The 25,253-nt window shown below is 39.3% G+C and overlaps 1 protein-coding gene across 1 annotated transcript; it reads right to left on the bottom strand.

Moving 5' to 3' along the window:
* Positions 1-158: 158 nt before the first annotated feature.
* Positions 159-21,943, bottom strand: LOC149118654 (cartilage intermediate layer protein 1-like). The gene is made up of 14 exons (XM_089298983.1): positions 21,731-21,943; positions 16,698-16,740; positions 15,503-15,637; positions 14,601-14,842; positions 13,303-13,390; positions 11,739-11,875; positions 9,354-9,561; positions 8,619-8,789; positions 6,174-6,350; positions 5,433-5,708; positions 4,876-4,981; positions 4,449-4,606; positions 3,922-4,215; positions 159-3,288 (listed from the first exon to the last, which is right to left on the bottom strand). Exons 1-14 carry the CDS (start codon positions 21,782-21,784, stop codon positions 1,595-1,597), a joined length of 3,783 nt encoding a protein of 1,260 aa, XP_089155109.1. The 5' UTR covers positions 21,785-21,943; the 3' UTR covers positions 159-1,594.
* Between the last annotated feature and the right edge of the window lie 3,310 nt (positions 21,944-25,253).

The raw sequence follows: 25,253 nt of genomic DNA, 5'->3' as shown, positions 1-25,253 counted from the left end.
ACATGTAAAAGGTGTCTGTCTATAATCTAATATCTAACCAAAATTGCCACACCCTTTTCGTTACAGCAAGAAGGGGCCCAAATTCTCTTCCCCATCTTTTGTCAAGAATTGAGCAAGAAAAAACCATCTCACTTTGTACCACCCTCTCCCCCCCCCCCCCCCCCACCTCTTCCATTTGATCACCCTTGGATCTGCTTTACATGCACTACTCAAGACTGCCATAGTTTTTTTTCTAAACATATCACGACAACTTGAAGATGTATATTTATAATCTAATATCTAGCCAAGAATCACCACACCGTTTTCATTAAAGCAAGAGGGGGCCCAATTTCTCTTCCCTGACTTTGTCAAGCATTGAGCAAGAAAGAGCCATCTCACTTTGTACAATCCCATCCCACCATTTCGCCTCTTTCATTTGATCACCCTTGGATCTGCTATGCATGCACTACTCAAGACTGCCATAGTTTTTTCTAAACATATCACGACAACTTGATAATTGGTGATTGTAACACATTAATTAACAAAATAATGCGATAAAATCAGATTTAATGTGACGTAAGAAGAAGACTTCTGTATGTTTGCGCAGAAGTTTAACTTAGCTGAAGCAGGCTGCCTAATTTTTGATAGTTTAGCATGCTTGATCCTGCTTGGAAGTATCTGTGATTCAAATGGGATAGATTTGGCGTTATGCCGCTAAAAACTGATTTCTTGTCATTTGATTTTCTGCGTCCATTATGTGTCAGGACTGATGGTGTTTTAAACGTCACAATTTACACCAAAATGGTGTAAAAAGGAGGAAGTGCAAGATACCAGTTCTGAAGAGAAATTTGTTTAACTCCTATACTATTAGTTATCGTTTAACTTTTTTTAAATCGGTCCTGTAAACACTCCTCACAAATGCTACGTTTACGTGTCACTATTGCGAAGTTGTATTAGGCTTTGTTCTACGATAATTACGCGTAAAACTGAATCAAGTTTTTTGTTTCCAGTCTTCACTCTGTGGGGTGACGAATGGTAAATGCGAGACTTTGCGAGAAGGCAAGACTAGCGTTTTTCTTTGATGAGCCTTAGACATCTTGAGTTCTTAAATTGCGAGACCGAGACTAGTTGCCCTGCAAATTCTGCTATGACGCTACGTTACGATATTCTAGAACAAGCTAGCTGTTTTCCTGGAGCTAAAATAACGTGACGGTACGTCTTTGGAATTCAGACAATTTAGCAGAATTCAGGTTTAAACATTTCTCTATGGAAAGTTGCGTTATTAAAATTCAATATATCAAGGGACTTCGAGACTTCCTGACGCTTGCAAAAAGTCGAAAACCAGAGACAGCTTGGTAAAAAAATCGAGACTGTGAGGGCCAGCAAAATTCGATTAAAATTTTGCGAGAACCATTTTTTTTTTTTGCTTTTTGAACAACCATTCGTCACCCCAGGTCTTCGCATTATCCGTTGCAGACCATCTGTTCAGTTTCTATTCTGACCTTTGTGACATTATTTTCTATTTAGGTTTCAGTAAGCTAAAGCATTAGCTAAAACTGTAACATGACAATGCCCTAATAAAAGCTGTGCGCTGTCAGTTGGGTCTCTGCGGGGTTCAGTTGTTGCAATTGAATCTAACCGCAAAACCTTTAAACTCCCCTTCGGCAAGCTCTATTCTTGAATTGAGACAGGTAGTCTCGAATTGCTGCATATCAAAGTTACCCCTGGGTTGCCAGATTCCGAAAGAAGTGCCAGACAATTCGTCGCCAATTGGTCTTAAAATTCTTGCCACATTTGGTGCCAGGCCGCTGTTTCTACCCCTACCTAAAGTGTCTTGTACAAGACTTCTTTGGCATTCTCCCGTTAACACTGTAAGGCGAATCAATGTGGCATCCCGTTCAGGACACCTGTGCTCTAAGCATGTTGCAAATAAATTACGGTTGTTATTAACTGGTTCGGTTTGTTTAGTTGCTTCTCCAAACTTTGTTTGCCCATCTTGGGAATAGCTCTCTGCCTTTATCAGGGTTCTTGTGGTTCCAGTGGTCAAGACTTTTAAGAAACATCGTTGGCGAACGGAGGAACGCAAAAATCGCCTTCGGAAATTAGGTTCCGGAACATATGCTTGATTGAAGACTGCTTGTCTATTGTCTTGACTGTGAAATGCGAAGAAGCTCTGACCTCCACTCTCACTATAGCAAGAACCTGATTGGCTTCTCTGATAAACAGGGCCATTATTTAGCCGTGCACCTGGGATAAATTTGATTCTTCGATTATCTGCAATAGAAGCATCTGTTTCTGGAGGGAGGCGGTCCACTTCTATCTGATTAGGCAGCAAAGGCAATCCGTCCTTCTCCACCTCGAGGTAACCATCGCTGTTGCACTGAGTTGAGATGCATAGGTGACCATTTGAGTTAGTGTTTCGGATTAAGTACCCCTGAATTGCTTGGCCTCGAGGATTCACGAAAATGCTGGTGACTTTAACATTTTGTTCGCCTGTTCCGTCTTGTCTGAAGGCTTTGACCTTTGCAAAACACCTATCATAACTGTAATCGAGGTTGTAGGCATTACGTACATTATCAGGTGTTATTTCTCCAGAAAATGCCCTGGACCGTAATCGTCTCTTAGGACGTGTTGTAAGTTCTTTGTTTCGTTTAAGTTCTCCGGCGTCCACCCACCTACCGGTTTTCTCATCTAGCCACCACAAATGGGGCGTGGGTGTGGACTCATCAAACTTCTCGCCGGTCAGTTGCTCAAGATCAATGTTCAGATGAAGATTCTTAGTGAGGCCAAGGCTTTGGTTATTTTCGTCCTGTACTTTGATCTTGAAAACTCCATATGTTCTGAGCAATTGTTCTTCACCATCTTCATCTACAGTAGTGAAATCGCCAGGTGATTCTAGAATGTCTCGCTCGTTCCTGGGATCGTTGAACTGTATTTTCACCTTAGCCTTGCCTTTTTTAGGATTTCCGTCCTTGTCAATCAAACTATTAGCTGGTATGATAACCTCTGCTGTCGCATCGCTCGCAAGCGGCACTGCCTTTTCTTCTTCTGCGTCAAACTCGACGGGTGGCGCTTCCGGACGGAGGTGAATTTTGTGAAACGTTGTCGTGCCTTTTCGGAAAGGAAGCACTACTGTTGATTCTTCGTATTCTTCCATATAATCTCGAAATGTCGCCACTAATCGCTTTGCAGACTTGGGCACAGGTATCTCAAAAGTCCCGTCAGAATCGGAGAATGCAACAACAGTACCATTGACCAAAATGTCGCAATATTCCACTGGGTTTTCATCAGGTCCACCGACTACAATTCCTGGAAGATAATATAGGCTTTGGTCAATGACAATTGCTGCTATGAAGTATGTCAAGCAGATATTTTGTTTCCACACCTGGAACTAAATCCCTGGGCTAACTCATCGAAAAATTACAGGCACGTAACTGCTAAGTTTTCTTATCCAAAAAGCGGTTATCGGTGGATATCTAACCACACATCTTTGACCATACAACCGCACGAAAGCTTTTGATCGATTACGAAATTAGGATCCATTGTATGGTGTTAGAGACAGTTTGCCTTACCGTGCCCCTCTGTACCCCGCTTGGGCGGGTCACGTGATTTCTGCGACCATGTGCTCTAAGCAGTTTGATGTGCGTTGTTTGTGTGTAGGCGGAAAGTTTGCTTTTACCTTCGCCTTTTACTTTCTCGATGTTGACATCTTGATAAGGCCTGAAGATGCCCAAAAATATGTAAGTGGTCGCTCATTTGTATTGTTTTTTTTGTAATTCAATATTTGTTCGAGTCGCAAGCTTTACATTTGTAACTTTCAGCTGTACCGAACCGACGGAAGGACGAGTAACAGAATAAACATCTTCAGTGTACAATTTGTTTGTGGATTTCTTCATCATATAGCTTTCAATACAAAAAAGAAACTGATAACGTAAACTGCACCTTTTACAGTGGTGCTCCTTGTTCTGCAAACGGCACATCGGCAGCTCACCACTCGTTTCATTTTAAACTCTCCACGACCACATCGGACGGTAGTCTCACTCTCAGTTTCAGCCTGGCAGCAACGCTCAGCTTCGTCACATGACTCTGGGAACAGTGTGTCAGCTCTCAGACACGGATGACTGTTGCACTTTCCAATGTTAACCCTGTCTTTATTAGTTCTATCTTCGAGACAGCCATCAGGTAGAGTAACAAAATGGTCGGATGGGGTAGAATTGCAGGTGTCTACAACTGGATCTGAGACAAACAGATTATTTTATGTTGTGCTTTCATTAAAACAATTAATTCATACGTAAAGTACATCAAACAAAACTTCTTAACTGCTCATATGGAAAAAAAATGTGATGCATGCATAGAGCATTAATTGATGCGGGGGGGGGGGGGGGGGGCTCTTTCTGGCCGGCCATACTTATGCAGAGGGGCTGATCAGATGAAAAGGCAGATCCGTAGCAGTGTGTATAGACACTTACCAAGAACAATCAATGCAGCTGGCTCCGAAAATTCTGCTCCGAATTCGTTTACCGCACGGCATCGAAAATCTCCGGCCATGTTGTCTTCAACTTTTCTTAGCACTAAAGTTTCATTGTTATTGTATTCTTCCTCGTCTAAGATGTCTCCATTCCTGAACCTGTCAATCAACCAAACGCCGTAGATCGAGTTTTATTCTAATGTAACCTAGGCCATGCCTCATATAATATCACACGGTCTTCACATACATTTTTGACAATGAGATCTTTCTTTCCCAATAAATTTCGTTCTTTATATGGCCTTATCACGAAACTAGGCGACAATGTACATTTATGGATCATTCGTCGACATCGTGAAGGAAGTAGCAAAACCGAAAACAGTATATGCTGATTTGTTTTCTAGTAAACCACAGTTTTAAGAACGACTTACCATTCTATAATTGGTGGTGGATTTCCTTCCACTTGACAGCAAAATGTCACATCTTGTCCCACGAAGCGCCTTCTGTCTTCAGGGTGGGACGTCACCGATGGGTGAACTGTTGGTTTAGTTCAAAATAAATACTTAGTATGTAGAAATTACGATGGATTTGGATACTGTTTGTGTCCGCCTTAAAATTTCAACATTTTATAAGTATGATGTATAAGCTCATATAAACCAATATTTCCTTGAAAAGCAAAAACATTTACCAATTAATGAGTGTCACAAACTCTTTAAAATGTTTGGAGTCAATTCGTATCTAGCATGAGGCCTTCTGTACGTAAAGTCGTATGCTGGTGAGGCGAAATGAACAATGATGTAAGTAAGGATTTTCCTGACATATCACGTACTGGAATGTATTGTATCCAGCCTGCGTTGGTGGGTACCACGTGACAAAGAAACGACCAATGTGACCGGCTGTTTAACCCTGCCACTATATACAACTCTAGACAATTTTATTACTCTTTAGACAACCCCTCCATCACCAAAAAAAGAAAAAAAAAACATACCTGCATTTTCCATCTTGACTTTTAGCACAGACCTCGAGTTTGTCACTTCAACAACCAGAGGTACATATCCATGCCTGGTGATTAAAATGGGCTTTTCTTTTTCGAAGCAGAATGCCTCGACCACAAAATAGCCATTGTCTTGACTCCGATTCAGTATTAGATAGGGAGATTCAGCCATTGATATATTTGCTCCAGCAAGAGGTGCATCACGGAAGGACAACACTCGTCCCTTCAGAGTACCTTCTTTGTATGCTGGACATATTGATTTACTTCCGTCTGCAAAATATAGTGAGGGTAGTTATAGTTACCAAAATCAAAATTGCACGGGACTTAAGCTAATTAGGCGTCTAATTTGAAAGAATTTTCAAATAGCACGAGTAGAGTAAATCCTTAATTGTTCGCGCTTCCATACAGTTAATCATTTATTGAGAAAATTATTTATCACTAAATGATTTGCTGGGAAACTTACGAACCTTAGAACCTACCATAAATTTGCAGTGCATTGTGAATTACTTATTGACGATAAATTGGCTTGCTCTCAGTCACAAGGGAGTATATTTCTCAATCATGTAATGCGCATTACAAGAAATTTGCACATCGCGATTGAATCCATCTCTCGCATGAGTTAACGTCGAATTACAAACGTAAAACTTGCAATAAATTGTTCAGTCTATGTTCAGTCTATGATCTATTTTTAAATAACAGCCATAAAGTGTAATGATCCTCAATTAAAAAATGCACCTGGGCATTTCCAATCAGCACATGTTTTGTCCTGCTTCTGTTTTCCAGCACACCAGCCATTCTTGAGAGCTTTTCCCGTGACTTTGTCGCTGCAGATGCGACTTCTACTCTGTCCACCTTTCCCACAAGTGCGCGAGCAGTCAGTCCACGGCGACCAGCGGCTCCATTTGCCTGGAACTGCGAGAAAGTTGTTAAAATTATTTTCCAGCGGTAACTGAATCCATCCAGTGTTGTCGCCAGAGATTTTCACACAGTGAGGGAAACAATTAACAGTTTTTCCACGAGCGTGCGTAAGATATGAGATGGCAGATAACCAGCGTGAGTGGAATAATTGTTTTATTAAGAACGCCGCCAAAATGTAGAAAACTGAAGTAAAAAACATCGATCCCCAAAATTACGTGTTTTTCTTGGATCAGAAACTCAAAAAAAAAAAAAAAAAAAATGAACGGGCTCCTGTCATTTCTTAGAATGTAATTGTTCAGCGTGGGGTTTCACTATTTTTTCCAGTTAAAAACTTGACAGGGAAACTGCAAGAGACGATTATGCAAGGAACATCTCAGAAGAAAAGTCAACAACGCGCGGAAATTTTGCCTTTGTACGTACCCCCCTCCCCCCCTTCTCCCTCAGATCATGCAGAGCAATAGCCTGGCTTTAGCCCGCGATCTAATCGAAGACCGGTATCTGAACCCGCGATGTGGTCAAGTGATACGGGTCAGCGGATACCTTGATTTGACAGCTGTCAATTGACCATAACATGGATGTCCAATATCAAAGATGTACCCATGGTAATGGTGCTACTTTCTTATTTTTCAATGTATCGGGCTCAGCTCGCGCACGCGCAGTGCTAGTGGCATGCAGACGGACGTAAGGACAGTCACGTGACGACCAAATTTTTTAGATCGATGGGTTGCCAAATTTTCTGAGGTACGGGGCTCCGCTCGTAAGCCTTCTTTGCGCAGGATTTCCGGTATAATGGCCAGGGGTATCAAAAGGTCACATTCAATTTAAAATACTTGCCAAATTTGGCCTTTGCTCGAATTGCTCGCACAAATCAGGTGAGTGCTCGCTTGCTTGAGCTCCCAAAATTTTTGCCACTGCTCGCATGCTCGGATTCTCGTTAAAACTTGATTTGCTAAATTCCCGTAAGGCAAAACTGGGAAACATTGGGGAAGCTTGCACGCATTATGAATGTTTCCGGAAACATGCTTCAATCATTTTGCTGACGTTTTATTGAAACTGACGAGCGCAACAATTCTTCGCGAAAGGCACCCGCAAAGGTAGAACATAATCTAGGGACATGAAGATATATAGAGTATTACTATTACTATTCGAACTCCAGAGCTTGTCAGATCTGTATGGCTTCAATTGGTTAGATTCTAGAAGCCTCCAAATAAAGCTTCCGTTGCGTTGAATCTTTTTAAGTCAATCAGTGAGATTATCACTGAAACCGAAACTCGAAATGCTTGTTAGACTAAATGCCACGTTGTTTACATTTCCGAAGAATAATGTAACCAAAAAACCCTTCCATGTCATAACACTTCAAAGTCCGGCAACTTTTAGCTTCTTCTTGTGATGTGTTCACAACGTCGGATTAGAAAGCTTTATAGATCTCCTTGAGCTTCCACCCAGTGTACCGTACTGAAGCTCACGTGAAGCCACCTGAAGTAATTTTGCACCCAACAAGGCATAATTGGCTGTAAGCTGCTGGGATTGGTTGAACAGTGTCAGCCAGATTACTTGGCGCAAAACGAGAGATTCCGCCTAGCGGAAAATTTAAGAAGTGCTCGCTGCTCGGTATCTGTATTGTCTAAAGTGCTCGTTGCTCGAAAGACAGATTTGATCACCGCTCGTGTTCGCAAAAACAAACGCATTGCTCCCATGCTCGCAAATGCTTTCAAAGCCGACCATTCGATACCCCTATGGCTCATATACCATAATGGCTAAGCCAGTGAAAATTCTTGAAATGCATTATCTAAAGATCCAGTTTTTAATAAAAACAAGAGATTATAATCTCTCTTGTAAACAAGACCTCATCTAGACCTCAGAACCAACCAAGTTCGTTAGGTCCAATGTTTCCTTCGTTTAGTTTTGCTTATGTACTTAACTGGGAATAGAGGTCAAGACTGACTGATAACAGCATGCAGATTTGTCCTTTTCATTATCCACGATGTCGTTCAAATGTTTATCGACGCCATGCCTGGTTTTATACCAGTCTTGCTGATGTATAGTTGAACATAGAACAGGCCGGTAAAGCCATAGATGTGTTTCTTTTTTCCTATAACTTCCTCTACTTTTCCAGCTGCATTTAACTGAAAACGACCTGGTATTTTACAGGAAAAAGGTCATTGACGGCGTAAACAAACAACGAAAAAAGCTTACAATACGAAAGTAAACTCAAAAAGTTTAAAGTACACTATGTATGATTGTCTGTGATATGTAGCTTACCAGGACACTCTCCGTTGGTACAATTTCTTGTTTCATTATGATGTCCGTCACACAGCTGTCGGTTTAGTTTTTGACCTGTACTGGGTAAAATGCACGTGCCATTTCGTCTCTGTTGACCATCTCCACAAGTGACCGAACAGTCAGTCCAAGGCGACCAACGCCACTGGCCCTCTTATAAAACAAATGATAAGACAAGAGTGCAATCAACCTCATGATAGCATGTAAGAACTTTATTTAAGTGTCAATGTATCTAGCCCATGTGGGCTAATTGGAGAAACTGTATTAACTCTACCTAAAAATTTTCATTAATAGTATTATAAGATTCTCTTAAAAACTAAAATTGAAATATTGGCGGTCGCATCGTTTATTTGTTTCGGGTTATAAAATGCCAAACAAAGAAGGACTGTGAACAGGCTACCGCTCCTTTGACATCGCTCTCTGTTTTCAAAACAGGTAAACTGAACCAAAAGAAGGCCAATTAAACATGCATAAATTGGCGTCAAATGGCCAATTTTGCAAGGGGTCCCCCTAACTTGAAAGGAATAAAATATTTTGACCCACTGTTCTGCCACTATCATTCACTCACCAAACCCAACATTTGTACCAAGTTTGAGCGAAATCGGTAATTTGAGCTGTATCACCTCCTGCCTGGTTCTGCTTGGTTTTTTCATGAACAAGTTCTTTAAAAAAGGCTACAATAACGCAAAGCAGTGAAATAAATAAAAATTAAGATACCTTCTATTTTGAAGCAAGTGAACCACTCCTGTCTGCTTATTCCTGGATTTCCATCATTATCACATGATTTTATAAACCGGTGTAGGCAATTTGGATTATGTTCCAGCAACCGTAGCAAGCCTTGAAAAAACCAGAGCCGAAAGCACAAAAAAAATTCTCCCAATTCCAGCAATCCGTTCCAATCTGAGTCGCAATGTTTAAAAAACCACTGAAAGAAAATAATAAATCTGATTAATTTTCTTTTTTCAAAGGCTTACTAATTTCTTTTTCTTCTTGTTTTTGTTTTGCTCTTCAAGCCTTGCAAGCCCAAGCTTACGAAATGAAAACAAACGGGAGGATAGCGTGCATGTGTCACATTGCGATAAAATTTATTAAATATGCTTTACGGATCAGGCATCTACCATGGTTAAGTTTTAAAGTGGATAGAGAATAGTAATCGGTATTCAAGTCATTACGATACAATTGTTTACACATGCATGGGCTTGTCAGTAATTAATTAACATTTGGAATCCACTGAACTACCAGGTTCCCATGACCAAATATTAGTTTTGACTTTTTAACTAGAAGAATCACAGCAATCAAGAATACACTGTAATAAATAAAAGAGTCATGCAAAAACGCATGGACTTCGCGATATGTGAAGTTTCAACCAAGTAGCCAGATATCAAAGGTACAGACAAGATTAAAAGGGCATTAGCAATTCTATTTCTTTCATTTCTCAAGGACAGTTATACACTTAGCCGAAGAAGGAATTAAGGCGTGGCACGATGAACGTAATACAATCACCAAATTAATTAAAGGGGGTTAAAGAACGAGAAGAACTAAGGGTGAAGGGGCGGTGAAACTTATAGCTCTTAGAACTTCATTTTGCGAAGCTGTGAGGCCAAGACAAACGTGATGGAATTCAGTAATGTGAGAAAGGTGACACAAGACTTGGTTGACTTCAGTAATAACGCGACATTTTATTCAGCTACAGCAAAGATGCTAAGGAGAAAGAAGCATTTGCTGTAGTATAATCTGATGTTGGATAATTTTTCGTCGCCGCTTCGGAAAAATATGAGCAATGAGCAAAATATCCCCGTGTTTTATGTTACAATAATCGTTCGAAATAACACGCGTTCGGATTGGTTGAAAAAGAGTGCAGATGCACGCGGGCGGTAAGCTACCGAATTTCAAATTTCAAAACGGATTTGTCAGCAATGAGCATAGATGCATGGAGGCCATTGTTAGCAACAGTAGAGTTAAAAATGTGCTAGATTCCCACAAAACAGTATAAGGGTAATCACGTAGTAAACAGAATAACACAACTTATTTCATATATACTGAGATTATCTTTACCCACTGAAAAGGCGCGAAGCAAATTCTCATTCACAAGCTGGTCTCAGTAGCTGTAAGCCAATCAAATGGTGTGTATCGGGTTTTTCACGTGTGGAAAAAACAATATGTTCAATCAGGAGCCGCGTACCATGTTTTTCGCCGTGTGAACCGTAAAAAGGCGATTATATATCATTCAAACTTCACTGGCAGTATTTCGCTTGTGAAACCGTTTCGCATTTTCATCGCGAGATTTGAGCTCTTTGTTTCGTAATTTCCGTAAGAAAAGTGAGCATTTTCATGAGCCACAATCCGGTCAGATTCCACTAGACAAGAAACTTTTAGATCCTTCATTTTTAAATTAAAGAGGATTTCCAGTCCCGTCTGCGCACTCTCAAGAGTTCGTTCATGTTTTCTGTTTTAACTTTTGTAAGACGTCACAAAATGTAACATTTCGCAATTACTTACATGAGGTAAATCAACCGCCATTATGGATGCGAAGGTTTATTCAATTCGTCGTTCTTTCTGATATTACTGATATTACGTGGTGAAAAAACTCCGTAGCTGTAAAAATCAAAGAAACTGTCGGAAAAAGAATTTAAAATTTCGCATTCCATAGAGTGAGACTCGCAAACATTGGGCTGCTGAGACTGCACTACGGACTGGAAATCATCTTTAAACTAAAAAGCGAACTTTGAAGCGATTGTTCTTCTCTCGAAAGTCACTCCAAACCTAAAGTTTCTCTAAGTCTTGCGTTTGATTGACAGCTGTTGCCTCGTTGTTCAAATTATTTGAACAATTCTAAAAAGTATTGTAATTGGCTTATTATAGCGTACTTTTAAAATACGCTTGCGCCGTTTTTACTCGTTTGGTATTGGAAAATATTGTTTGATTTTAAAATACTTGGCGAATGCATGTGTGGGGAAATTAAAGGATTCTTTATCAAACAGAAAGAAAGAAGCTTCGGCTGTGCTATGTTCTGTTGTAAAGCACTTAGGAAGCGGTAGAGCACTAAAGAAGTAGCGAAAGGCACTCGACTACATCACTTGTTTCCCATTACACTTTACACACCTTTGCACTTCTCAGCCTTTGAACCAAAGGATGCTCACTGCCAGCCCGGTAGGCTATGGTACGGAAATAAGATATACTCTGCAAAACCTTATCGGAAAAATTGATTATTTCTGTCGGACTGCAAGCTAACCCGGCCTCTGAAAAGGGAAATGAAAAAGTAATTAATCTATATGGTAGAGTAGAGTTGAATCATATGAGATAGAAAGAAAGAAAACTAAGAAAGAAACATCGAAAATTAACACGTTATTTGAAGAAATTGCCACGAGGTTCTGGTTTGGAGAGGGTCATTACATGGCCTCGTAAACATCGCCCCTCTTGATTTTGTGAGAACATCAATAGCGCTGACGAGCCAACAGAGTTGTGAAATTCATTGAGTAATAAGTTCTGTGTTGGCTTTCCCTACGAAGGAGTCTGTCCACTTGGCAAAGGTTTTTAATTTACATGATATAATTGATTGACGCATTTGGCCACTGCATTTTACCACGCTAGTAATCTTGATAGTAATTAGCATTAATATTTTTATTATAGTAATCTTGTCCCTAGGTGCCTTTTATCCTATTTGTGGTGACCTGAACCTATTATTCGCGCTTTGGCAACATTTTTAAGAAATGCATTTTTACAAGGATGTATTTAATTTACTGATTTCTTAGGGTATAATGCGTCACTCAATCCCGGCAATGCCCAATACCCTCCCCCCGGGCAAACCCCTAGACAACTGTTTTGCAAAACCATTAATGGCAACGTTCCCTGATGGTTAAAGACGAGAAAGTCAGTCAGATTGCTCGGGAGAGAGAGAGAAAAAAAGGAAGCAAATGCGCCACACCTGAGCTCATCCAGAAAACAATATTCCTCAATATTTAGTTCCCCGATCTACACCACCAACTTTCACTTATACCCATAATCTGCAACCTATGCTCTACCAGCACTTTAGCCGCTTGGGCCGCTTTCCCTTGTGCGTACAAGGTTCTCACGTTCCAATTCCCTAACCTCAGCTGTGTTTTAGGGTGCCCTAGTAACATCCTCGGCTCCAGAGTTTCCACCCGGCCTTAACTTTGGAGTGTCATACCACCGTGTCGCTGAGACTTGTTAAACTGTCTAAAATGTGTAAGGTTTCCGTAATCACAGGGTACAGGATCAGTTGATTAGCCTAACCTCCAGGACCAGGTGCTGACCTTTTGTCAAGCTTCTATCCCTCGACTAACCCGGCAGGCAGAACTGCAGACCCACAGACTCACACCGTTGTGGAGCGCGGCAGCAGTGGTTGTACGTGACCGAGTCGCTTGGCGTAGAAGAATTCCACTCTCCACTCTCCACTCGCCACTCGCCACCCGCCACCCGCCACCCGCCTCAAAAGAGGTCGGAGAATACACCGAAATTAAATCATCGCTGTAATACGTAACTGTATAGCAGCAACGACGTTCCCATGGCTTTACTTCTGAAACTCGGTTTCTGGACGTGTTATTGACATTATTGCCAGTTCTTAAACTCAGTTATTTCCAAATATTCAATTCAGTCATCGAAAATGCCCTAAAAACTCTAGTTTTGAACACTCTCTTAAACTCACTTGAAGAACAAGATCCTGGTTCCAACACAAAATCGTCTATTGCGATGTCACCCTGGGAATCACTTCCCCGTATTCCTTCAAATGTAACCTATAATAATAATAAGAGACGGAAGTTAGCGTTTAAAACTGTAACAGAAAATCTGAGTAGGAGCACAGTGCTACACGACCAATGCACCTTTTTATCGATGCCACGCTTTTTCGGTTTGTTAATTCAAACAACTACGCCTTAGCGCTCGCTGTAGTAACTATACGAAGATTCATAAGAATCCGTTAGAAACTGAAAAAAATATATGGGACCCAAACTCGCGAATTTTTACAAAGAAATGTATGCCAGGGGGCTAAACTTGCCCCTTGGAGCACATTTCTTTGTAAAAGTTGTAAGTGTTGTTATGATTAAATTCATTGTAAGTGTTTCTCTGATTAAATAAATTGTAACTACAAGTGAATATATGAAAGATCATATAGATCGTTTTCGTGTGACGTCATCATTTTCTAAAATCGAAAACTAAAGAGCCACCAAAGTTTTTATCCCCATCAGGTATAAACGGGGGTAAATTTGTATCTGTTTACAATGTTACAGCTTAATAGTGTATTTCGTTTGAAAACCAGCGTATTTTTAATTTCAGAGTTATGGCGGTGCGTGACACAAAGCTACAATCGCATTTGTCGAGAAATATATACCTATCTCATGATTTTTACCTTTTTTAGAAGTTAGATCATTAGGAAAAGTGCTTATGTAAATGTTTGTTTGTTCAGTACAGATAATCAGTCGCCTAGATAGCCAAAGTGAGTTCCAGAAGCATGGTACACTATTTTCCGGCCGCCATATTGGTGCACCACAGAGATGCAATAACATGGCGTCTCCATACTGGGCTCTGTAAATTTCTGCGAAACATTTCGACAAATATCTGGAGTCTGGGAAAACGCACAAACCTAAAACTTGGAGAACTGTCTTCTCTATCTATTTCCTATAAGATCACAATTTCTGGACTTTATCCACTGTGTGGTTTTCGATTTATTAATATTTTTTTACTGCGTCACAGTGAAAACGATCTATATTTGAACTGCGAAGAAAGCTGTGAAGACATAATTGATCATCACAGTTATACACACAACGCAGCTGTGAAATAAAGCCTGAAAAAAAAAAAAAGAAAAAAACATTCAGGCTTGAAGGGGTTTCGAACCTATAACCTCTGCAATACCGGTGCAATGCTCTACTAACTTAGCTATCAAGCCAGCTGAGAGCTGGTCACGTAACTCACAAGGCACCTTACAGAAGTCATGATAATTTGTCTTACCGCGAACATTCCTGATAAATTGACATCAATGGTCGCTATCAGCCACTTGTTGCCTTTGTCCCCACTAACAGAAAAAACGTGGGTTCCATTTACGTTCACTTTTAACGTTCCAATGCCTGTACCATACATATGGTAGTAGAACTTGAGACACATGCTCCCGCTGAATTGCAGCCAGGGGCTTGTTAGTTTCGCATTGTCTCCTTGCTGTCGAGGACTTGATGTTTCTATGTACATGTAGTATCCTGTAGAGGTAAGCAAGTGGGAAATGTTTACAAGTGCCTTGAAATGCCATATGACGAAATTTTCTTTGGCATTTATACACTACTGAAAGTTTTTGGCATTCATCCAATTCTAATGTGTTTATAATGCTATTCAGATCTGATAGTATAGATTTTAAAAGGACAGTCAGTAGCTTTCCAGGGGGACCACCAGGCCAAATTTTAATTTTCATCGACTCAGTCAACCGAGCCAGATTACAGATTTAGCCTTTCACACTGTTTTCTTGTGAAGCTGTCATTGCTCACATATACTAACCAAGGCGTGTAGTCACCGTTCAAGTACCCATAACTGAAGGATCTACGTAAAAGAGCTGATATTTGGTCTTCCATTTGCTTGTCGTTGCATGTCACACTTGTCGACTTGGATTACTTATAGTGTTTGGGTTACCAATCACATAGAAGCAATTAAAACCTCTATTGAGTTTGAAAGAGCCTCCTACCATATATATGATAAATAATTACAGGAATTTTGTTTGAAAAGGTATGTCTATTACCTCGTTCTACGTATTTTTAGATCCCCTCCTTTGCGGGTAAAATTCCAGCGTAAAGATAAATGAAATCATTTTTTTATTATTTTCAAAAGAAGTAAAGGAGGAAGATGCAATCAAGGTAACATTTTCATACCATTCCCGGTGGTGTGGTCAGCGGATGGTCCCGTACCAGCAGTCGAAGTGTCTCCCATATTTCGGGTCCAGTTGAAATTATCATTGTTGTCCTGAATAAATCCGCAAATGGATGTATCGAAGTTGCAACCAAATGCTAAAAGATTAAAAATAGATAAATCAAAATAGGAACAATTTACGTTTTATATAATTTACACCCCTTTTTAAGTTTTAAATATAGTTGTAATCTTAAAGTTTTTAAATTTCTTACTATAGTGTATTTTAGACTTTTTACATTAAAATGTATTTTAGACCTTTATCTTTTAGAGGATCCTCCTAAAATACCCCACAAGGTGATTGGAGGCCTCCTTTTGAGATATTATTTTATCAATGTAGTTATTACTAGAGAGAATTGTTCTTATTAACTATTACGTCATATTAAAAGACGATTAATAAATCTGTTCAAATCAGATTGACATACGCAGTTACATTGCATATTCACAGGTATTGACGCTGAAATGTAGTCGATTTGTTTTGCACTTCCCATCTCTCTCTCAAACGCAAAAAGCATAAATCTGTTTCTTCAGTAAATCAGTCTCGAGGAGACCTATCTAGTAAAGGTTTTCTTAGCTAACTTTGTCACAATGGTTTTAGTCATTTTTGCAATGAATTAAATTGACTTCAAATCGTAGAAAGGGCTCGACATCGCTGATTACCAAGACAACACTTGACGCATTCATTTTCCACACAAGGTCAAACACAGTATAATGGCTGGGAGTCGAGATTTGGTGAACCAATTACAAAGCTAGAAAGGCGCTATTCGAGGAGGAGAGTTAAATTATCTTGATAACACCAATGAAAAGTCAAGCTCGACATTACACTCGTTACAAAATTATACCAAAACAACTATTCGCGTCAGGATCAGCGAATATCGAGAGTATTTAAAACCTTGACTTCGTCTCATACAGCTAGCTTAACTCAATAATGATAACGTTTGTTTCGCGAAATGACGATAAGTTTTAATCAAGAGTATCATCGTCTAGCGAAAGGGCGAGTATTAAAGTATACTACAAAACCGAAATCACTGATTTGACAGGTCTAAAAAAACACAGTTGCCGGAAGAGACGGAGCGGTAAATGTTGATCATAAATAAATATTTGAAAAAAAAAAAAAAAAAAGACATCATAAGCTATAAAATATTTTTTTCTGTACCATACCTTTTGTAATCTCAATGTCTTTCCTTCCTGATGCATCAGGTGCCTATAAGGAAAATATAATAATGCTGAAGTAAATTTCCAGTAGCTGTAGTAGAGAAAATATTTTGTAAGAAGTGATAAAATGCTAGGGTCGCGGGATAAAATGATAGTATCAAAAATAACTACATGACCAGCTTTATTCAACATCTTCCGAATATTTTTTTTTTCTTGATGTTTTTTTTAGAAGTCCACTCAATAGCAATAACACGCAAATTTATCAAGAATTGAATAGGAGATAACGCATGGTGGATCTCCGAATGTGGTGGGCCCATTATCTCTAAAATGATCATTATGTGCCTCAGGTCTTCGTCTGTTTCTCAGGATTAAAAGTATCCTCTGAATAGAATTTATTGGATGCCTGATAATATACTTGTACCATCTGGACTTTAAATGTTGATGTTTTTGTTCCAAAATCCTTTAGCATTACTGGTTAGTCATAAACTAATTTTAAACGAGTTGTATGTGCCTCACGTCTTCTGTTCTGGGGTTTAAAAAAGTACTCTCTGAACTTGAATTGACCTAGCTTTCAACAACTTTATTGGATGCTAATAATATACTTTTATAATTTGGAATTGATCACTAACATTATATGCTAATTCTTAGTTCCCTTTAGTAAAATGTCTTAGCATTTCAGGAAGTCATGACTCCAGGTCACTGTCACGCGGGCAGCTTAGTAATGCCGAACAGCGGTGTCATCTCTGTAGTTTCTTCTAATAGAAGTATATTATTGGTAAAATTACTCAATGTATTACACGAAGTGTTCTCTCAATCCGGGATCACGAGCAAGGAAAAACCAACGTTTTTCGTAAATTTATATGATTTGGTATTCAGCATAGATCTTTAGACTTTAGAATTTCTAATCGGGGATCAGCAGCCAAATTAGACAAGTTGGTTGTTCTCTACTTTCTACTACGCCTAGACTACGTTTAGAGCATTACTGAAGCTTCTCTGTTCAAACGACCGCCTACATCTATAACTCGATATGCGCACGCTAAGCATGAAGCCATTCTCCAATGTTCCATGTCGTAAAAGCGGGAACGAGCTTTTCGCTAAGTAGAGAGTTTGGGCCAAACACTGATATAAACGCTTTTAATTCGGCCCTGTATGTACGAGCAGAACAAGTTACATTTGGCAACAGCCATTTCAAAAACATACATGAAATTATTCTTGACTGATTTCGCACAAAAGAAGCAGAGCAGAGCAGAGCAGAGCAGAGCAGAGCAGAGCAGAGCTAGTCTTGAAGCAGAGCTAGTGTTTAAGTTCTTCTCTTCTCGCGATTTATTAAAACAGGGCTTCGATTGTGTAAGATGCAATTCCGTTTGAATATATGAATCAAATTAAAGCAATATTTAGGTCAACAGACTTTGAAAAAGGTTGTAAAATGGTGTAATGTCAACTACAAGGTACCATTAAACAATGACAAGAATAGTCACCGAATAATAATTTCTAAAGGAATAAGAATTGCCATAATCCTCAAAAGTACTTCTCTCTTTGACATGATTATCCGTCTCTTTCCAATGTAATCGGTGACACATTCGGTTTCAATGCTTAACGTTTTTGAGTATTAGGGCCTTACTCGTAGACGGTGCAATTTAATTGTGCAACCAATCTATTTCTGGTTTAGTCTCAAGGATAGCTTATTATTGTTAGGTTCGTGCTTGTTAACTATGTGACAACTTACACGTTCAGGATTCATCCTGTTTATCTGCTTCAGTAATTCAATACTAAAACGCGATTGGTCAGATTCAAGGGCATCACATACCAAACCTTATTTATGGCTAATGTTCAATTTTGAATACAAAAGCCGCGTTGTGTGTCACGCCCAAGCAGGTTTCCTAGCACATCATCATGCAAAGACCGTTGTAGGTTAAACGCTAAACAGTTCAATTAAGTTGAATCGAAATGTTTGCCATAAAACTCGTTCAAAGAATAACGTGTCACAAACGTGAGATTTGATTAAATATCACCGATAATACCACAATGTTGTAGATCTGGCACAGCAAATATGACACACGGTAAAATTATTGATCATGGTAGAATTCGTCAGTGAGAAGAGACTTTTCTAAGTTGTACAAGGAAATTGTACTAATATTATTTTTTATCGAAGAATTCAAAAGCTACAGAAGTGATCTGAGTCTCAATATAGCATTTCAGTTAGGCGATTTTTCCACGAATTGTTTGTTCAGTTCGATCCGTAAACCAAGGATGCATTTAAGTGTAGCAAAACTCAGAAATCCAACGGATTCAGTACCTTCTGTTCCCGTCCGTGAACGCAAGCGTTCCGTTTTTTGGTGGTTTATCTAACCATAGCGCAGTAGAGGGTTATAGAAATAGATCGAAAGAATTATAACTCTAGTTGCAAATCTATAACCTCGAGTTCGGAAGTAACTTCGAGAAATAGTGCTCCACCGATTTTCGATCAATAGAGAATGCCGATCGTAGCGTGAGGTATATACATGTAAGTGAATCAGTTGTGGTCGATCTAACAATGATCCTTGGCAAGAGAAGTTAAGAGAGAGGTGGGTCTGTCAAATATGCTTCGTAAAATGTAAAGGAGAATAGTAATTTACAGATCCGAAATATAAAATATTAAAGCTGAAATTGTTCTGTTTTGCTTGAAGGAATAGAACATGCTCACAAGATCTTTATTGAATACTTGTAATATACTGTTATGATTTGGATTTCATCTCTGACTTTACACATGCACATGCCTGCCACTGTTTTCTTCTTTAATATGCTTTCAAAGACTCTTTCGAGGTAGCTCAAAAGACTTATTAAATTGACGCTCAGTATTTTGATTAAAGTCTCGCAATTTTTTTTTGTTTGTTTTTGTTTTTGTTTTTGTTTTGAAAACTGTCTATATTATTGTAGATCGTATCTGTAATACGAAACTCCTTTCAACGTCCTTAAGTAAAAGTTCCTTGGAGACAACAAGTTTAGATTCATGAAGTAAGAAAGCTTTCAGCTTCAGCGCCGTTTTAGCTGACATATTTATCATGACTGAATAAGTAAATCAAGTCTTCTCTACACTTGTTTCAAACCGTGTAATCAAGTTCTATATAAGGATGGTCTGGGTAGGCATGGCGAAGAATAAGCTTGATTGCTTCCATAAGAACTTATGCTTTACGGCTGACAAGTTTCCTGACCATTAGATACATTTATTAATTCTTTTGAATACAGTAATAAGAACCCCCACTGATCTTTATTATAAAGAAACTCACCCTGGGAAATACATTTCTTTTTCATGTTTTACACCTTGGGATCTTAATTAAAGACCGCATGGGTAAAAGCTTTGTGTTCAAAATCTGTAGCAATTCCAAGTTATTCCAAAACCAGGTCAAAAGGATCGAATCGCTAATATGCCTTGGGTGGGTTTCCTAGTAGAGTTTGTCGTTCTATCCTTAGTCGTCTTGGGAAAAAAACATCGACAACATAAAAATAAAATAAAGATCAACTGAATGTGACAATTAAGTTATCTTATGCTGGCAAAAGAGGCGAAATCAGTGCTAGTTAACAACAGGATTAAAAAACTACATAGACTTTTTAGAGAAAAGGTCAAGCAGTCTGTAATACATTACGATACAGCTGACATTTCGCAGTTTTCTTCCAACAAGGACCACCTTCCTGCACTGCTTAAGTCTAGTTTAATTCATAAACTTACTAGTCCTGGTTATCTACAACGATACGTGGGTAAAAGAGACCGCTCGTTAGCTCTTGGGTTTCGTAAATACGTCACCAGGACAGAAAAACCAATGCATAAACGCCCTAGCAATTTTAATGGCTTCAATGAGGTAGTCACTTGTACAAATTACTTGATTGCCACAATGATTTGTCAATCTCAACGAACAAATTTTTACGTGTAATGCGGCTCACACTAATTTTAAGGTCATGGAGCGTCATGACAATTGGTCGCAATTAGTATTTCTCGAGGTTGTCTACATCAAGAGCTTAAAGCCTAGCATTAATGAGGGGATCATGGAAAGCTTCTAGAGAGTGAGTGTTGTTATTCATCTGTTTGATTTCATCAGATTATGCCATTGCTAGCTTGTTTATATGCCTTATTAGCCTTGATATAAAAGCGGCGCACTTGCTTTGATTTAATTACATGACTATGACTCTGAAACAGAGCTGAGGCATTGTAAACACTTCCTCATTCTAAAAAAAAAAAAAAAAAAGTTGGTCTAAACAATGATCTTAACAATACTCGATCTCGTCTTGTTAGATTAGTTTGCTTAAGTAAGAAGCTTTAGTATTGCAGAAGCCACGACTACAGGCTACCGTCAGTCGGGCAGCTTAAAATCAGTGATGTCGAACAGCGGAAAGCAACAAAGTGCAGAGAGGAAAACTGGCTAACCGAGTGGTCTTACGTAACATATAGCAAATATGGAAATTTGAAATGAAACATCTCAACCGGTATTGAGACACGCATTCTGATTTCAGCGACAAATAGAATTCGTTTCTCACTATTTAGCTTTGTGTCCACTGAAATACGGAATTGAGGACTTCATATTTAAGTCTGGAGAGCACACCGGTTCTTGAGTACCAAAGATACACTAAATGAGCTTGATGTACAAAGTAACAGGAAAGAATTCCGATCATAGCGTCAGGTATATCAAGTGTATCAGTTGTTGTCGATGTTGCTATAATTCTTGGCAAGAGAAGTTAACAGAGGGGTGGATCTGTCAAGTATGCTTCTTAAAATGTAAACTGTAGAAAATAATCTACGAATCCGAATTATAGTGGAGCAGATATTGTACTGTTTTTCTTCAAAGAATTTAAATTTTTGCTACGAAATCTTAATTTTACTGGACAAGTTTAGCCCTCTCATCATCTATATGGAAACATCACATCATAAAGTCTATGGGCTCGCCAAACAGATTTTGTTGCAGTCGCTGTTAAATTACTCACTGGATTTAAAGGACTTCAAACACAAAGGTTGAAAAACAAAAAACCCAACTCAATCTTCGTAAGAAGAATATTCGCGGTCTACTTACTGCAAAGGAAACAAGAATAGCCACACTTCTCAAAAGCACTGAAACTCTAAACATCTTGCAAAGCGATGTAGATAATTTGTGCCACTGGCTCAGCTGAAAGACTGCAAGTAAGGTGGGCAGTTCTCTATCGCTGGGCTAAGACAGATTTACCAAGTGTCATATTATACCTATAAGCTGGGTATTCTTTCAGCTCGTTTTTCTTCGACGACGATTGGTCAGTCATAAACTGGTCGGTCTAACTCACCGAGTCACGTCCAAACGAGTTATACTTAAAGGAAGTAAATTTTTTCTAAGATTTCAAGAACATTTTTTCCCTGGCAGAAAAACTGAGTCATTATATTCCTGTTTTGCTTTAGCTACAAGGCTGAAATTGAGGTGCGCGGTTGTTTTTCAATTGGCTTTGTACGTCGAGAATTTCTTCTTCCTGTTTCTCTGCTAGTTTGGGAAGTATTATTAAGTCACGGTATCCACATCTTGTGTTATGATAATTGTGAGGCATAAAACCGCGGTACTAAATACGTAACAACATGCATGCCAGAGATGCAGGAAATTTTAGCTCCTCACTTGTGTCAACACAGTTAGCTGTATATCGCGTTGCAAATAATCAACTTTGCACTGATTAATTTGTGCCACTGGTTCGGTTGCTGTGAGTCTGAAAATAAGGTGTGCAGTTCTCTATCGATGGGTAAGACAGATTCAACAAGTTACATATTACATCTAGAGGCTGGGTATTCTGTCATCCTGTTTTTCTTATATGCACGGGTTTACTAGAGTATGACCAATCCGGACGTTCATAAACCGAATACCAAAGAAAAAAATTAAATACCGTAAATCCTCGAATTAGCGTTGCCCCCCCCCCCCCCCCCTCAGGTAAGCGCCCCTCTTATCAGCCGAAATTTAAAATAAGCGTCCCCCCTCGAATAAGCGCTCCCTTCCCCTTCCCCCCATTTTCTGCACGAGTCATGAGACAACAAAGGATGTATAGTTTTCGTCATGTAGTATTAGATTTGCACGTTGTTTCAGTTTGTAAACACGTTTAGTGAACACGTTGAACACGTTAAGTACTGACTTTGCCGCGATTTAAACTTTAGGACGGCAGCTTTCCATGTCAATAAACAACTTATGTTGGTGTTTACGCGCAGATGATGTATTAAAAAATTATCATGTCAGGCCACGATTTGGGAAAAATTAAATAACTTCCCCCCCCCCCCCCCCCCCCTAGCCCCCTTCCTTGAATAAGTGCTCCCTGTCTTCTACTAAATTTGAAATAAGCGCCCGGGGCGCTAATTCGAGGATTACGGTACACTGGTTTTTGTCACAAAGCCCATAGATGTCTAATGTTGTCTAATTCACTGAGACACGCCTAAACGAGTTGTATGTGCCTCAGATCTTTAGTTCTCTGGTTAGAGTATTCTCGGGATTTGAACAGATTGTGCTAACAAGAACTTTATTGGATGCCTATGCTGATGTTTATTTCCCTTAAAAAAATCCTTTTTAAAATATTACAGGAAGTCACGCATACAGGTCACCGTCAGGCGGGCAGTTTAGCCCAATGTCGAATTGCAGTGTCACAGAGATCTTCGGTTACTCAATACACGATATGTTCTCGCAATCCTGAATAACAAGGAAGGGAAAAACGAACGTTTTTTTTTAAGGAATAGAATTTCGGAGATCAGCAGCCAAATTTGACCAGACATTGTTTCATTGTTTGTACTCAGCAAAGGAAGAATAAAACAAATCACTTTAGCTTCCCGGAAGCAGGAAAGGAGAATGTGTAGATGCTGTTTAGCCTTTTTTGTGTAAAAATCCAATAAATTGTCTGTTGTCGATGAATAAGAGCGCCCGCCGATGCGTGTTTTGTACAGTCAGTAAACCCTGACAAATTGGACTTCCCACTTTCGTATAAAAACGTACATCGAACTCATATAATATCCTTAGTTTTTAACTATGTTTAAGGTTGTTGATAAATGTTTGAGAACATATTAAAAGCTTAGCTGTAAATAGGTGAATACAGCAGAAATAATCAGCAAAATTGCGATGACGCTTTCTGTAATCACCTCGAATAACGATTCCGATTTTGTTGGTTGAGTTATCAAAACTCCTTGTCTATTTTATTTTCGCAGTGTAAATTTTCACTATGTTAAAGAAACACGCATGAAATGAGTAGCCTTTTGGTGCTGGTGAAAATTGTTGCAGCATCTCGGCACAAAAAACAACGAAAGAAATCTTTGTCAAGATTTGTTGACAATTGAAAACACCGACTCGGATTTGAAAGTGCACGCGCTGCAATATGCAAATGAGACTTTCCTTTCAAAAACTTTTGCAAACTCGCCAAACAAACATGTACAGGAACAATAAGAAACTATCAAAAACAGGGTTTGGTTAGGATTAAGCATTGTTTGGGAAACTCACAAATTAACTCGATACCAGAGTAAAGAGTTTTCTTACATAACTTTTCTTTACAGAACAAACGCAAAAGCTTACGCGTACAATTAGCGCGAGCAGATATTATTCATTCACAGCGCGAAATTAAAGTCATGTTTTAGGCCCTGAAAAACTTACCTTTTCCATAAGCTCAGAGCATAAAACCACATATAAGAGCCCTGGTTCTTATTCCCTGTCATCGCTGTGAAAACGCTGCAAGAGAATCTCGCAACTCTCACCATTTGATCACGCAACGTGGCAACATCCGCGCGAGAGCCCCTGACATGTACGTGGATCCGCGCGGATATATGACGTTAGGATGGCGCAATTTGCTCTAAAAATACATAGAAAAATTGTTCCACATCATAGGTGCGCGCAGATCCCAAGACTAACGGTCTCCGTCCCCGACTATGGCTCCTGCAAATGTTCAACATGGTAAAACTGAGCTTGAACATGTGAGCTTTTCGGTAAGTAGAGAGTTTGGGGCTAAACATGGACACATATTAAACAATTTTAGCTGAGCTGAATACGTATGAGCAGGACAAGTTAAATTTGTCAACTTTCATTGCAAAAACGTATTTCATATTTAATTGCCAAGAGTTCATCGATGTTTACTATGCCACGTCCATGCGACGTTATCGCAATGCATGCCGGGAAGGGTGTCTTCAACTCACGCGCGAGAGAAGATGGCGGTCGATGTAACACATATTTATCACTCGAAAACCAGACCTAGCTTTCAAAACTTTGACGGTAGTAACGCTTGGCAAACGGGTGAAAACTCACGAGAGGGTTTTTTCTTTCAATTGGAAGATGTATAATCCAGGAATAATAGAGTGAACTTCTGTATCTTTTCGGAGAAGCACAACTTAATCAAAGCAAGATTTTAATAAATCCTAAGGTTTTGAAAAGAGAAGTTGCTTTTTGTTTATAATTTTTAATGATTCCACGAGCGCGTGTTAGATGTGAGATGGCAGATAGCCAAAGACGCGCGTAGCGCCAAATTGGCTATAATCTTCTCATATTCAACAAACGCGAGTGACATCATTGTTTTGTCAAAAACGCTCCCAAAATATAGAAACTAGAGTAAAATAAAAACAAA

Source organism: Orbicella faveolata, unplaced genomic scaffold (assembly GCF_042242905.1).
Source record: "Orbicella faveolata isolate gen_17 unplaced genomic scaffold, um_ofav_v1 contig_1, whole genome shotgun sequence".
Lineage (NCBI taxonomy): Eukaryota > Metazoa > Cnidaria > Anthozoa > Scleractinia > Merulinidae > Orbicella > Orbicella faveolata.
Note: the sequence above shows the minus strand (reverse complement) of the source record. Positions and strands in the feature narration are given on the sequence as shown.